Source organism: Arvicola amphibius, chromosome 5 (genome assembly GCF_903992535.2).
Source record: "Arvicola amphibius chromosome 5, mArvAmp1.2, whole genome shotgun sequence".
NCBI lineage: Eukaryota > Metazoa > Chordata > Mammalia > Rodentia > Cricetidae > Arvicola > Arvicola amphibius.
This window is the reverse complement of record NC_052051.1, coordinates 568,680-584,842: the sequence shown is the minus strand read 5'-3', so window position 1 is coordinate 584,842 and position 16,163 is coordinate 568,680. Positions and strand designations below refer to the sequence as shown.

Genomic DNA, 16,163 nt, shown 5'->3' with positions numbered 1-16,163 from the left:
GCCTGCAACTGGCTCAAAAGGGCTTGTGGTTTTAAATTTACTAATTGTGTGTACTTTTAAGTTTGGTGGGTTTTAGGCTGAGATGCTTCGAGTTTGAGCACAAAACATTCCAATAAGCACTCACTGCTTCCTCTTGATACCCAACGACACATACCAACTTCCTTCTTGCTCTGTAAAGCAAGCATGCTGATCCCATAGGACTCAAAGCCAGTCTACCTCCTGAAAGACCTTGAGGTAGCTGGAAAGTAGCTCAACCCCCAGCTGGTCTGCCTGACAAACCAGCTATAACTTCATCCTCAGTAACCCTGGGTCTGAGAGTTGAAATGAGGTGCTTAAAATCAAAGCAGGACACAGCGACACGCCAGGGTTGCACTTACGAGACAGTGAGTGGGCACCCTTGGGCAGGTACTCGAACAGAAGCGAGCTGTCATCACCGAGCACGTCAGCCTTGAGTGACAGCAGACTGTTCTTACTCATGAGGGCGGCGCGAAGGTTGGCCACTGCAGTGGCCTGCTGCAGCGCTTCCTCTTTCTCTGGGGTGAGGGGTGGGCCCAAGTAGCTGGTTTCTCCTCCCAGAAGGCCCTCGTCGATGTGTGCGTACAGATCTGCTCTCTCTCCTCGGCTGTCCGAGCTGCTGGCCTCAGTGACAGTCAGGTCCACATCTAGGGAAGGGAGGTACACACGCGTCATTTGGAGACACTGCAACCGCGAAATGAAGACCATGGGGAAGATAAAGGCAATGAGCTGCAGTCAGTGTATCCACCCAGAGCAAACTGTACCCTCAGCATATTGTACTACTAATCCCACCTGCCCACATCCAAAACATGCCACACAGCACAGCAAAATTTACAACCCAGTGGGAGTTTCACTCAGAACCAGGGTACAAGGCCACTTACCCTTGATAAGAGATCTAAGACCTGAGCCCAGACCCAGCTCCGGAGCTACACGATTTCCTCAAATAACAGGGCACTCAACATGCACCAATGACCAAAAACTATAAAACTCATAGAAGAAGAAAATCTACATGACCTCAGATTTGGCAATGGGTTGTCAGACACCAAAAGCATTAGTAATGAAACAAAAATTGGATTTCACCAAAATTAAAACCTTGTGCCAGGTATGATGGTCCCTGCCTGCAGTTCCAACACTTAGGAGAAAGAGGACAAGGAGCTCAAGGTGACTCTCACTACACAGCAAGTCTGAGACCAGCCTAGGCGATATGAAGCTCTGCCTCAAAAATAAAACAAAATACTAAACAAATAAAAGCTGACATGCTCCAATGACAACCAACAGAACGGAGAGATGTACAAGTTACCTACATACATTCTAATACAGTGTCTCCTGAACCCCATGTTCTCCTCTAACCTTGAGCTCCTGATCCTCCCAGCCTCCACCTCTTAAGTCCTGGCATTACAGGTGTGTGCCACCATGCCTTATTTACATGGTATTGGGAACTGAACCTAGGACTTATATACATACTAGGTAAGCAATCTACCACTGAACATATCCCATTCCAAAATTATATAGCTGATAAGACACATAACAGACTCCATAATCTCTTTAATTCCATAATAAAGGTAAATAAAGCAGATCTGATTAGACAGTTATCTAAAGACACAGAATGCCAATAATCTCACAAAAATATACAGGCTGGGGGAATGGCTCAGCTGGCTAAGAACACTTCCCATTAAAGTATGCAGTTCTGAGTTTGAAGCTTGCCTAGCATACCCAAGGCCCTGTGTTCAATCCCCAGCACTGTAAGAGAGACAAAACCACAGTGAGATGCAATTTCACACCTGTGAGAACAGCACTTATCAAACCAACAGAAAGCAACAAGCATCAATGAGAAGATGGAGAACCTGAAGCCTTGTCATAGCTGAAAACATGAACCATGCAGCATCTGCGGAAGGGTCACAGGCCCAAGGCATTCTGGTTAGAAAAGCTGAGGTGACCAAGCAAGGAAATCTGTTGCTCGTTACATGGGAAAAGTAAAGGGGGAAATATCACATGTGATCTGAGCTAACCCTCTTCCCCAGGGGAACAGACTGGAGAGAAAACACTATTAGCAGAGAAAACATCAATGTTTCTGTGTGCGTAGGGCCTCCTAGACCATGTGACATCCAGAAAGAAATGCTTAACACAATGATGTCAAAAGAAAAATAGAGTTCCCTAAGCAGAGTGCACTTTTAATAATCTTATAAGAAGCTAAAATTCATTCAGTTTACTTGTAGAAAGCTAAGATATGCTTCAGATGACCTAGGATTTAAGAAAACTTTTTGTTAGATTATATTCATTTTTTTTGTATTTTGTGTGTGTGCTCTGCTTGCATGTATGTATGTACACCACATGTATGCTTGATGCCCATAGAGGTCCAAAGAGGGTATCAGATTCCCTGGAACTAGAATTATAGATGATTGTGAACCACCATTGGGTGCTAAGAATCAAACCCAAGTCCTCTACAAGGGCAACAAACACTCTTAGCCACAGAGCCATCCCTGCAGACCAATAATTGCAATTCTTTTGCAACCTAACTCTTAGGTATTAATGTACATTTAAAATGCATTTCTCTCTAGCATTAACTTGAAACAAGTAGACCTGGAAACAAGTGGATGGGGAAACTTGGACAGCCGCTCTTTGCATCAGCCTCCAGATTCATGTCATCTAGCCAACTGTGACAAGAACTGTCCCCACTCTTCCCAAGATAGAGCTCCCAGGCAACCAGATTACTTCCTACAAAGGCTAAGAGTCAACATAGAACACAAGCATCCTTACCAAGATTTGGGGGCTAACCAAAGCTAACATGTAATGTAAGTTCATGACTGAGCCCCTCACTATCACTGCCTCAAGGGTTAGAGGTGAATAGATTTGGTGACATGGGTGGGGGGGGGGGAGACTCCAGCAGCAATGTTAAAAAATAAATTGAATGAATGGCAGGACATAGCAGCACATGCCTTTAATCCTAATATCTGAGAGACAGAAGCAGGTGGATCTCTGTGAGTTCAAGGCCAGCCAATCAAGAGAGATCCTTACTCAAAAACAAAAACAAACAAAAACACCAAATCTATGCCATGTGTGGTTCTCATTTGTAATCCAGCACTTGGGACACTGATTGCTGCGAGTTAGAGGCCAGCCTGGATTACAGAGGGGTGATGGAGGAGGGTCATCTGTCTATGTGTTACTTTCATTGGTTAATAAAGAAACTGCCTTGGCCCTTTAATAGAACAGAAAATTAGGTAGGCAGAGTAGACAGAACAGAATTGTGGGAAAAAGAAAGCAGAGTCAGGCAGATGCCTCAGGCTGACGCCATAGCTCTCCTCTCTGAGATGGACACAGGCTAAGATCCTTCCTGGTAAGCCACCACCTTATGGTGCTACACAGATTACTAAATAAGGGTTAAAGCAAGATATGAGAATTAGCCAATAAGAGGCTGAAACTAATGGGCCAGGCAGTGTTTAAAAGAATACAGTTCCGTGTAATTATTTCGGGTAAAGCTAGCGGGGTGGCGGGAAGCAGCCCACCACTCCCATCACAACAGAGGGGGACACTGATTGCTGCGAGTTAGAGGCCAGCCTGGATTACAGAGGGGCAATCTATTCGTTTCCTTTCCTTTCTTTTGAGATAAGATCTCTCTACAGAGCCTTGGCTGGCCTAGAACTTGCTATGTAGATCAGACTGGCCTCCAACTGATATCCCCCTGCCTTGCTTCCCAAATGCAGGACTACTACACCTGGAAAGATTATTCTGTCTTTTTTTTTTAAGGTGTGTACTGGGGATGTAAGTTCAGTTTGTAAGATGTTTGCCTATGATGCACAAAGCCCTGGGCTCAATCCCCAGAGCTGTATAAATCAGGTATGGCTGCACACACCTGCAATCCCATTACTCAAGAGGCAAAAGCAAATGTATCCAAAGTTCAAATGAAAGATCATCACTGGTTACATAGAGACCCACAAGCCATTTTGGACTCAAGAGCCAGTAAAACGATGGGGACATTAAACCAGGAAGGGGATATATTGGGGTATCTGGGAGAACTGGAGGGGTTAATAAATGGAAAAGGAATATAATCATACTTCTTTGTATACATGTGGTGATACATGTATGAAATTCTCAAAAGAATACTTTTTTTTAAAGACTGCGAATAGGTTAAATGCCCTACAGGCTTAAAAAAATGACTGAGAATAGGAACACTGGGAAAATCTGAGTAAGGTCAGCAGGTGACATCACTATCAACGCCTCAGTTTGTGACAGTGATTCTAATTCACAGGCTGTTACTACTTTCGGAACTGCAGGATGGCACCTCCTTTGCTCTCTTAAGACAGGGTCTTCTTATGAACCCCAGCTTTATACAGTCCTGGCTGCCCTAGGATTCACGACGTAGCCCTAGATGGCCTCAGATTTGCCATGATCCTCTTACCTCAGCCTCCTGAGCACCAGAATGATGAAAAAAGCTTCTACACCCAGCCTTTGTAATGCTCATAGTGGCATGTAAACTACGTATCTCAAAATGGGGTGGAGGAGGAAAGCAGATCCAAGGTACTCCCATCCTGGAGATGTTCTCCACCTGTTCCCAAACTGGCCTTGCCATTGCCTTTGGGGCTTGAGGACCAACAGAAAACACCCTCAAGAGAACTGAGTTAATAGTCTCTGTTCTATGTATGGAACATCAAAACTCAACACTTCTTATGGCTAAAATTAAAAGACAATATGAGGCCTGGTGGTGATGGTGCACGCCTTTAATCCTAACACTTGGGAGGAGGCAGAGACAGGCAGATCTCAATAAGTTCGAGGCCAGCTTGGTCTACAAAGCAAGTTCCAGGACAGACAGGACTGTTACACAGAAAAACCCTGCCTTGAAAAACAAAAACCACCCAGGCGGTGGCAGTGCACACTTTTAATCTCAGCACTCATGAAGCAGAGGCAGGTGGATCTCTGTGAGTTCGAGGCCATCCTGGTCTACAAGAGCTAGTTCCAGGATAAGCTCCAAAGCTACAAAGAAACCCTGTCTCGGAAAAACAAAGCACAACAAAGAATAAAAAGAAAAAAACAAAAAGAAAAAAGAAAGTGAAAAGACAATATGAGAAGCAACAAGACTTATTCATTAATGGTGGCAGGCAGATGGTACAGGCACTTAGAAAAACTTCTGAAGGATTTTCCTAAGTTTGAGCACATTCCTTCCCATGACCTAGCCTCTCCATGATGGAGTGGTTGCTACAGAAAAACAAACACAAGCAGCCCTAAAAGAGCCTGACAGTGTTGTAGAAGCTTGGCAGATCTGTGTCTGCCATCACCAGACAGAATAAACAAAGGGTGCAGCATGCAGACAGTGCACAGGACACTGTAGTGAACAAAGTGTAGCATCCAGGTAGACGCTGCACAGGCTGGCCACAAAGACACTACCGCATGTAAGAGTTCTCACCAGAAGGTATTGCTGTACATTGTTAGATGCCATCGGATTAAATGCTACACAATCTGAATCAACCCAGGGAGACTCCAGGAAGTTCCACCCTGTGGTGGTCCTTAAGGGCTTGTATTTATTAAGTATATCAAATGAGCATTGAGACCCGGCACATTCACAGTGGTTAAACTTCACCTAAAAATATAAACACACTGAGCTCTAATGATAAGTCTGCTAAAGCATTAGAATGAAGAAGGCTGCTGTTTATCACTTACTTTGAAATAACATTGATAACTAAGGTGGAATTTCAGGTAAGGGGATTTTTTTAAAGATTTCTTTTTTACATGTGAGTGATTTGTTTGCTTGCATGTATGTATGTATGTATGTATGTATGCATGTATGTATGCATTGCACACAGTGTGTGAAAGGTTAACTCAACAGGGGACTCTATCTCTGCGGTCATTACCCACGCTGCAATGGGAAGCTTTGGTGATGTGACTCTTTCGGGTCTCCAATGCTCTATAGGTAAACCCAATAAAGTCATTGGTTCACCAAGCTGGGCTTTGATAGAATGGTTACTGTGGCTTGCTCTTGATGTCCTATTTAAACTAAGTACATATTTGTTCACAACTCTCCGTGAAGACTTCACCCTACAATGTTTGATTCCTCAGATTTCTTAAAAAAGATTTATTTATTATGTATACAGTGTTCTGCCTGCATACGTGCCTGCAGGCCAGAAAAGGGCATCAGATCTGTAATAACAGATGGTTGTGAGCCACTGTGTGGTTTCTGGGAATTGAACTAAGGATCTTACGGAGAGCAGTCAACCAGTGCTCTTAATCTCTGAGCCATCTCTTCAGCCCTCCTCAGATTTATTTACTTTTATTTTAGGATACTAGTTTATTTTATGGTATGGGTTTTGCCTGCATGTAAGAACATTATGTGCATTCAGTGCTTGTGCAGGCCAAAAGAGGGTATTTTATGCCATGGAACAGAAAGCACAGGCAGTTGTGAATCACCTGTGGGTGCTGGGAACCAATGCTGGGTCTTCTTCAAAAGCAAAAAAGTGCTTTTTTTTTTTTTTTTTTTGGTTTTTCGAGACAGGGTTTCTCTGTGGCTTTGGAGCCTGTCCTGGAACTAGCTCTTGTAGACCAGGCTGGTCTCGAACTCACAGAGATCTGCCTGCCTCTGCCTCCCGAGTACTGGGATTAAAGGCGTGCGCCACCACCGCCAGGCCAAAAAAGTGCTTTTAAACACTGAGCCATGTCTCCAGGATACAGACACTCAGTTTTTAAAATGACTTGCATTATCTTTTGTGATTTTATTTCATCTTGTGGTAGTAAGGATCAATTCTAAGACCTCTGCCACAGAACCACAGCCTACGCCTTAAAATCCTTGAAGAGCCGGGCATTGGTTGGTGCACACCTTTAATCCCACCACTAGGGAGGCAGAGGCAGGCGGATCTCTGTGAGTTTAAGGCCAGTCTGGTCTACAAGCGCTAGTTCCAGGACAGGTTCCAAAGCTACAGAGAAACTGTCTCGAAAAAAACAAAAACAAAAAACAAAACAAAAAAGTCCTTGAAGAAAGCCCTGGCATAAAAGCTTTCAAATAAGCTCATGAAATCATACCAGACAGAGTGGGGTTCAAGTCTGTAATCACAGCATTCAGGAGGCTGAGGCAGGAGGATCAGTTCAAGGCCAGTCTGGGTTGCAGTGATACCTTGTCTCAAAAAAAAGTACACAAAAGCCGGGCGGTGGTGGCGCACGCCTTTAATCCCAGCACTCGGGAGGCAGAGGCAGGCGGATCTCTGTGAGTTCGAGACCAGCCTGGTCTACAAGAGCTAGTTCCAGGACAGGCTCCAAAGCCACAGAGAAACCCTGTCTCGAAAAACCAAAAAAAGTACACACACACACACACATTAATATGTATGTTATATTTTTAATATATATTTCCTTTTAAGAATGATATGGTTGTGAACACCTGTCACCCATCACAGAAGCTCAAGGTCATCTTTGGCTACGTAACAAGTTCAAGACCAGTCTAGGCTATGTAAGAGCCTGTGCCAAGAATGCTGGCTGTTCTTCCAGAGGTCCTAGGTTCAAGTCCAGCACTCACATGGCAGCTCACAACTGTCTGTAACTTTAGTCCCAGCAGATCCAGCACCCTCACACAGACACACATGCAGACAAAACACCAGTGCACATAAAATAAAAATAAATAAATAGGGTTTTGTTGTTGTTTTTTATAGAGTACTGGATAATCTTTCAGAGACCAGGATTCAGTTCCCATGGCAGCCCACTACTGCCTGTAATTCCAGTTCTAGAGGATCCTGCACCGTGTCCTGGCCTCCTCAGACACTAAACATGTACATGGTGCACAGACGGAAAAAATATCCATACACATAAAATCTGGCCACAATACTAATACTACTATTAATAATAATTTAAAAAATAGCATAACGGGCTGGAGAGATGCCTCAGTGGTTCAATTCCCAGCACCCATATGTTAGTTCATAGCTGTCTGTAACTCCAGCTCCAGGGGCTCTGACACCCTCACACAGACATACAGACATAGATACATGCAGGTAAAATACCAATACACATAAAACAAAAAGAAATAAATCATTAAAAAATAGTATAAGTAAATAAAGTCAGTAAATGTAGGTTTACAAACTAATATCTCATTTATATACCTGTTTTAATCTGAATTATTACCTTAAAAAAGGAAATCTGTCAGCCTGAATATTTCAACATAAGTAAGTTCCTTGATTTATATGAGGCATGCCACTATGGCACGTGGCTATGGCACACCACTATGGCGCACCACTATGACACGCCACTATGGCACGCCGCTATGACACGTGGCTATGGCATGCACCTACGTCATGCGGCTATGGCACACAGCTATGGCACACCGCTATGACACACCACTATGGCATGCCGTTATGACACGCCACTATGGCACACGGCTATGGCACGCTGCTATGACACGTGGCTATGGCACGCGGCTATGACACGCAGCTATGGCACGCCGCTACGACACGCCACTATGGCACTCCGCTACGGCACGCCGCTATGGCCCGCCGTATCACTGGCTACTCTGGGCTAGCTCACTATGCTCCACCATCCACATGGCACTTGTGGCATAGTCTACGGATGCTAGAAAAAGAAGAGAATGAAACTCAACCAGAGGCCTCAAGGGAGAGTGTGAAAAAGAACAGCTCCACACACTCCAGATGGGAGGTTTGGTGGTGTAGGTGGTGCAGGAGCCACTAGAGGAGAACCTGGGCATTAGGAAGTGACTTCAAGGCAGTGTCTCTGTAGGATCCTAACCAAGGATGCTTCTTCCCTTAGAGTACAACATAGTGATCAAACTACAGACCTGCAATACAGTGGGAAACAAACAGCCAGAAACACCACCATAAGCCCATGCCTTCAATCCCAGCTCTTGAGATGTAGAGGCAGGAAATTCAACGCCAGCCTGGGCTACACAGTGAGATAGCCACATGAAACAAAGCAAAACAAACAAAAAATATTACCACAGACAAGTGCTACTCAATTTAAGGTGACTGTCCCACCAACTTGGCATCCTGCCAGAATCTGCTTTCTTTGCAACAAACCAGAAAGATTCCTACAGAGATTGGGGGTGCCAGTGCTCTGCCTACTGTCATCTCAACATGTGACTTGCTGGGTTCCCAGAAGCAAATCCCTCCACACAGCCCAGGCGACACAACCCTCAGACCAGTAGGCACTGGACTCTTCTGGTGGGGACCAGGCACCATTAACTCTGCCAGGTACCCCACGGTGACTAGTCACCTAGTGTCCTCATCTCAAGGGATGTTTAGGCTAGTCTGTGTACACAGGAACCTTTTCAAGTTAACCCTCTGTAAATTCTATGTTTTTAAAAACAACACGACAATACAAAGCACTTCCACTGCAGCTCAGCCTAAAGAGGGATGGACAATGAGACCCTGGCAAGCTACTGCTCAGAGGTGCAAAAGGGAAGGTTGTGGTCCTGCGACCAGCCGGCCTCTCCCCCTCAAGATGAAAAGCCACTCTGTATACAATGGGTCTACCAGAATCTGGATTCAGCCTGTCAAGCACTGCCGAATGCCGGGACGCCTCTTCCCGTGACAGGTTTTTGACCTGTGCTTGTTCTTGCCTCCTGTTTTTGCCTCCTCCGCTATCTTATGACATCAGCACTGTCCTTCCCACAACTGACAGGAAGGTGTGCACTTCAGCGACAGGTTCTCATTTAATCAGAGCCATCCAAAAGAGAGCAGATTCGCCTGTCTGGTCACCAGCTGCCACCAGTCCAACCAGACCTACTTCCAGGAGGTTCTGCCAGTCACATCTGGGAGGAAAACCACACAGGCGAGATGAAGAACAGAGCAGGTAGTGCTACGGAATGTGGGGTGCGGGGAGCTGAGGCAGATGGTGCCCCCTTTTCCCTCAAAGTCATGCAGTCCCTCCACACACCCACAACAGCAGAGAATTTCCTTTACAGAGATGGTCAGTTCTGGGGGGAAACAGAGGAGGTCAGGATGTGCTGTCTGAGAGAAGAATTTTAAAGGAAAAAGATGACCAGATTTGCTATGTTATGTGTCTAAACGATGTCATGAAAAGGTAGCCTTATCAACAGTGTACCAGATGTCCAAGCCCTGCCAGCACCAGGAGTAAATGCTTGCAATGCTCTTCACAGCCATGACAGATCATGACACCAGTACATGAGCAAAGGATAAGCTCACATGGTTTTTACTTCCTCTAAGTCCTCCCAACTATGCTATGTGGACCAGGATGGCTCTGACAGACAATGAGGCTTTGAACTCCTAACTCTGGTTTCCATTCACTGCCAGGGATGACCTGGGAAGAGAAATATAGGCTGCATCTGATCCAGACAGGAATGAAGACATCCTGAAAGTCCATGCCATCCATCCCCCAAGCAGGGAGGTGCCATAGAGTGTGGTCAACACTGAATCCACAGAGTCCCTATCTTCAGCTGGAACTGCACTGAGATCCTGCTGTGTCCAACATGTGGGGGTTGGAGTCCAGAACACTAACTCAACAAACCTTCAACTTTAAAACAGCTTCACATTTGATGCTTGTGGAATATTTAGGAATGAGTGCCTGGGGCCCTCAACTGATTCTCCACCGTCTCTAAGCAAGAGAGACACTTTCTCTCATAGCAGCATCTCAACCACCCTGAGACTCATCACTGACCTCTCTGCAGATCCACCAGGGGAGGCTCCAGCCTAGGATGAGATGCCCCCGAGAGAGATGCTGAGTCCCCAGCCAAAAGGCTCGTCTGAGTCCATCACATGGACATGCACAACTGATGCACTTATTTAATACCATCTCACCAGTTACCACACAGATTAAGTCAGTTTTAAAACTGGTTTTCCAGACTTGCTGGGTTATAATGCATTTGACCTTTCATTTCGAAAATCACAGAAGCTGAGATGGAGACATAGAAAGGACAAGACAAGTGGCCAGGACCAGAAGGTTTCACTTCTGAGGAACTGCTCAGAAAGCCCTGATGACAACAGGCATGTGTCTTTAGAAAAAAGCCTTTTCAGGGCTGGAGAGATGGCTCAGAGGTTAAGAGCACTGGCTGCTCTTCCAGAGGTCCTGAGTTCAATTCCCAACAACCACATGGTGGCTCAAAAGCCATCTGTAATGATATATGACACCCTCTTCTGACCTAAAGGCATACATGCAGGTGAAACACTGTATATAATAAATAAATAAATCTTTAAAAAAAGACAAAGTTTTTCGGATTTCTGCGAGTTCGAGGCCAGCTGTTCTACAGGCTCCAAAGTCTACAGAGAAAGCCTGTCTCAAAAAAACCAAAAAAAAAAGCCTTTTCTCCTATAAATAATATATCAATCTTTAATGAAAACAAACTGACCTCCATCAAGTGTCGTGATTTATGTTTTTGCCAGGGTGGCAGAGGCCCAACGAATGACACACTACCATGACATGCAGGAAGCATCCCACGCTCCAGCCTACACCTCTCATCCTTATCTCAGCCTTCAGAATCCCCAAGCAAAAGCAGTTCACAGTTGCCTTGGCAACCCAAGGATTTAAGACTAAGAAAGTATACAGCCAAAATCACTTGTTGGATTCTGAAAACACCTTCTGCTCGCTGACTGCATTTGAAACCTCCAGCCCACAGGCTCTAGGATTGTTCCACTTACTAATTTACCATCGACTCCCATGGACTACATGCCCCCAGCATCGTCAGCTGCAGGGAAACTGACTGGGCACACACATATTCTGAGACACGTGGAGAATGGCCTCAATATCTGTGAACCCCAAAACATGCCCCCAAAGTCTCAGCATTCACCAGGTTCGGGTCAGAACTGACAAAAGGTCATAAGCAAATCCAGGAGGCAGACATCACTACCCATGTCTATTGCCGTGTGAGCCTCCACGGGACAACCGTCAGGAAATGACTGATGCTCTTCTGATTCCGTTCAGTCCATCCCCAGGGAGAACGGGGGCTGCCTGGAGATGTGTGCATGTCAGAAGATATTTGTGGCTGTCACAGCTGTGTCAAATGCCTCTGATACCTTGTGGGTATAGACTCTGCTCAACTTCCTCCCGCCTCCAGGACACCAGCACAGAGAATGATTCAGCCCAAGGTGCAGCAATGCTAAGTGAAACCAACTTTTAGAAATATCCAAGCTCTGGCTCCGTGCTTGGTGGCTCAGTGTTGGAAAGAGGGCAGTGAGAACTTTAAAAATAAAACTAAAGTGTGTGGCGAGATGGTTCAGCGGTTAAGAGCACTTGTTGCTCTTACAGAGGACCCAGGTTTAATTCTCAGTACTCATGTGACAGCTCACAACAATCAGTAACTCCAGCCCCAGTGTATATATGATACCCTCTGCTGACCTCCACTGGCACCAAGCACACACATGGTACAATACATAAGTGCAGGCAAAACATTCATACAAAATAAAATAATATTTTTTTTTTTTGGTTTTTCGAGACAGGGTTTCCCTGTAGTTTCTAGAGCCTGTCCTGGAACTAGCTCTTGTAGACCAGGCTGGCCCCAAACTCAGAGATCTGCCTGCCTCTGCCTCCCAAGTAAAATAAATTTTTTTTAAGTTCTGGAGGTGGGTAGTAGTACAACATGAATATATGTCAGTGAGCTGCTCAGTTAAAAATGTTCACAAGGCAAAGGGGGCTGAAGAGATGGCTCAGCAGTTAAGTGTATACTGTTCTTTCAGAGGATCCAAGTTTGACTCCCAACATCCACGTCGGGAAGCTCCATATGCTCAGAAGCCAGAGCCTCTGTGGGTACCTGGAGTCACGTGCCTGTGTAATCCCCACTGTACCTCATACTTATGTAATTAATATTTTAAAAAAGTAAAAGTTTTAAAAATTTAAGTATGTGGGTGGTGGTATGTGCATGTGAGTGCAGGTGTTCACGGAGGCCAGAGATTCAGACCTCTCTGAAGCCGGAGTTGTAGGCAGTTGTGAGCTGCCAGTGACAGGTGGGCATAGGAAGCCGTTAGTGTGAGCATGGTCTCCCAGGGACAGGTGGGCATAGGAAGCCGTTAGTGTGAGCATGGTCTCCCAGGGACAGGTGGGCATAGGAAGCTGTTAGTGTGAGCATGGACTCCCAGGGACAGGTGGGCATAGGAAGCCGTTAGTGTGAGCATGGACTCCCAGGGACAGGTGGGCATAGGAAGCCGTTAGTGTGAACATGGGAATGAGCCACTTCACCAACAGCCAGGAAGCAGTCAACACAGTGACCTGGGCCACCTGCGCCCAGCCTGTCGCAAGAAAGGCTTACTTGAATCTCGGCTGCTGAAAGGCCATCCCGATGTGGGCAGGAATGAGGGAACTGGGGAGCCAGCCCGGCTGTCCTCCTCCACCTGCTGCGTGATATGTCGGACAGTCTCTTTGTTTTTCCGATTCTTCCTCCGGCCTGTGGGCTGCCAGCCATCCCCAGCACCCTGTTCTGATAAGGAGTTCTGCATTGCAGTGTCCTTGGAGGACGGAAGCTCACTGCCTCCATAATGCGATGGTGAAACCTGTTCCTCCTTGATGCGTAGAGACCCATAGCCTACATCTCCAGGCCACAAAGCCTGTGAAGAAATGTCATCAGGGCCATCAACCTTAGGTTCCTGGTCCTCCTTTCCATAGCTGCTTCCTCCTTCATGACAGCTGGCAATGGCAGAGTCTCCAGAAGAATTGGCGGGGCTTGTCCTCCGAGCCAGCCATGGGGATATGCTCCTCCCAGCAATCACAGCTGAGATCAACGCCTCTGTGCTGCTGCTGGCTGGGGTGCCAATCTCAAACTCAGAGAGTTCGTCTGAGGCATCTGACTTGATGCTGATGTCCAGTGCAGCTTTGATGAAGTCATGGCAGGCCTGCACGATGTCAGTCATCTGCAGGAAGCTAGCAGCTGACATCACCTCAATGACATTCCTGCTGGTGAGCGCCAGGTGAGCAGAGTACATGAAGTCAATGATGGCCTTGAAGCCCTGGGCTGTGACAATGTCCAGGTGAGTGACGGTGGCCTGGTCAGAGGTCTTCTGTACCTGGCAATAGAGTGTCTTGAAGTAGCGGCTGCTCCCGAGCAAGACGTTCTTGTGTGCCTTGAAGACCTTGCCCTCCACCACAACACACACATCACAAAGGACTCCGTGCTGCCTCTGCTCGTTGAGCTCTCGAAGCAGATGCCGGTAGTGAGAAGTGATTTCCATATCTTCCTTTCGGTTGTTCATCTGGGAGTCTTGCGGCTGCGTCTTCTATAGACTCTGTGGGGGAAAAAGAGAACAGTTACATGAAACATCTGCCATGAAAGGAGTCCAGGTGGATGGCAGCAGAGTTCATGCAAAGAGTCAGCATCCACCCAGCACACAGGCCACCAAGCTAGAACAGAGTGGAGACAACAGTAGAGCCCCTCACCACAGGGGACAGGACAGGCCCTGCAGCACAAATGTGCTAAGGAGGTATGAGGTCACGACCCACTCTGACAGCAAATGGCAGGTGGATATCAGCCCTGTCCCTGGGCAAGACGTCTAAAGCACTTCTAAGATGATAACGTACTTGAGGTTTTAGACAGAAATCTATATACAACAGTTAACATACCCAGACAGAAAAATTGCCCATCAGTAGACAAAGCTATTTTCTCACCCAAAATAAAAAGTTAGGTTAAACAACCTAGCCTGTAGTCTTCATCCCTCATATTTATATATTATATAAAAATATATAAAGAAGGGGAGGTGGTGGGAGGGAATAGGAGAGGAGGGAGGGGAAACTGCAGTTGGAATGTAAAATAAATAAATCTAGCTAATATATATGTGTGTATATATGTATGTATGTAGTAATATATACACACACATATATATTAAAGGTGTACGCCATTGGGAGCCATGCAACCTAGTTTCAGACTAGTATATGAGCACTTGTCCAACGGGTCTAGATGAGGTAAAAGCCCAGGGGACAGTCTCACTTGGCCAGGACCAGTGGACTTCAGGATAGTGGGGAATACTGCTGGGACCACACAGCCTGCATGCTCTCTTCTCTCTCCTAATACTGATGCTTCTCGGGCTTGTCTGGGGATGCCAGCTGTCACTTCAGACCCCAGGAGCTGTTCTAACTCAGTGCTGACAAGATCAAGGCAAATCATCCCTGTAAATATGTTTTGAAAGGGATTGTTGTTCTTGAAAATGTGTGCCTATGTCAATCACCTTTTAGTTTTGTTTTTATATATATTTTATATATTTATATATAAAAATATATATAAATTATTTATATATATATTTATATATTATATATATATATTTTATATATATATACATTTTTTAAGATTTTATTTATTTATTATGTATACAACATTCTGCCTCCATGTATGCCTGCAGGCTAGAAGAGGGCGCCAGATCTCATTACAGATGGTTGTGAGCCACCATGTGGTTGCTGGGAATTGAACTCAGGTCCTCTGGAAGAACAGTCAGTGCTCTTAACCACTGAGCCATCTCTCCAGCCCATCTTTTAGTTTTGTAAGGACAGGATGTACCTGGCTTGATATGTGGCCACATTAGCAAAATGATAAGTATTTTTGGTTTAAAGATGTTTTGATGTAAAAGTTGGGAGAAAACGTATTTGACATATTTGTTTTTGCCAGAGGTTAACATTGGAGGATGGAAAAAACTTATTTGTTAGTATGGGAAAGCATGCTTGTTTTTGATGTATAAAGATGGCTGGAATTATTTGGGTCCAGCCACTTGTGTGAAACTCATCTGGTGGTCAGACAATTCACTTTGTCCTGCTGACACCCCCTTCCCTGTCTCAGGGCCTGAACCCAGGCGCAGAGGCACAATGGGAGTACGCCTTTAATCCCAGGACTTGGGAGGCAGAGGCTGGTGGATCTCTGAGAATTCAAGGCCAGTCTGGTTTACAGGATGGTCTACAGAGTGAGTTCTAGAAAAGCCAACACTACTCAAAGAAACTCTGTCTGGAAAAAAAAACAAACAAAAGAAAACAAACACACATATGTACACAAATGAATTCATGCAGACACAAGCTTAGATCTGAACATTTCCAAACTTTTGAATTTGAAGCCTCTACAGAGGTTCTGTTTGGGATTATTCACTGCCCAGCACCAGGGCTGAGCTTGACCACAGCTCAGCCCCCCAAGGGCTTCCAGAGTCCATGTAATGTAGCAGAAGCAGTTAGATTCTCTTAGTTAACCCCCCCCACCAAAGACACACCAATACCAAGAACCACAGAACACATGGCAATTCTCCTTACACCTT

At 45.6% G+C, this 16,163-nt stretch overlaps 1 protein-coding gene across 2 annotated transcripts in view; it reads right to left on the bottom strand.

Annotated features, from left to right (window-relative positions):
* Zbtb46 (zinc finger and BTB domain containing 46) overlaps nt 1-16,163 on the bottom strand; it is a 71,718-nt gene that overhangs the window by 22,107 nt on the left and 33,448 nt on the right. For both annotated transcript variants that reach the window (XM_038329883.1, XM_038329881.1), the window contains 2 exons: nt 13,193-14,162; nt 378-662 (listed from right to left, as the gene is read on the bottom strand). In XM_038329883.1, coding sequence (XP_038185811.1) covers nt 378-662; nt 13,193-14,129 — 1,222 coding nt within the window. In that variant the 5' untranslated portion in view covers nt 14,130-14,162. The remainder of the gene's footprint in view (nt 1-377; nt 663-13,192; nt 14,163-16,163) is intronic.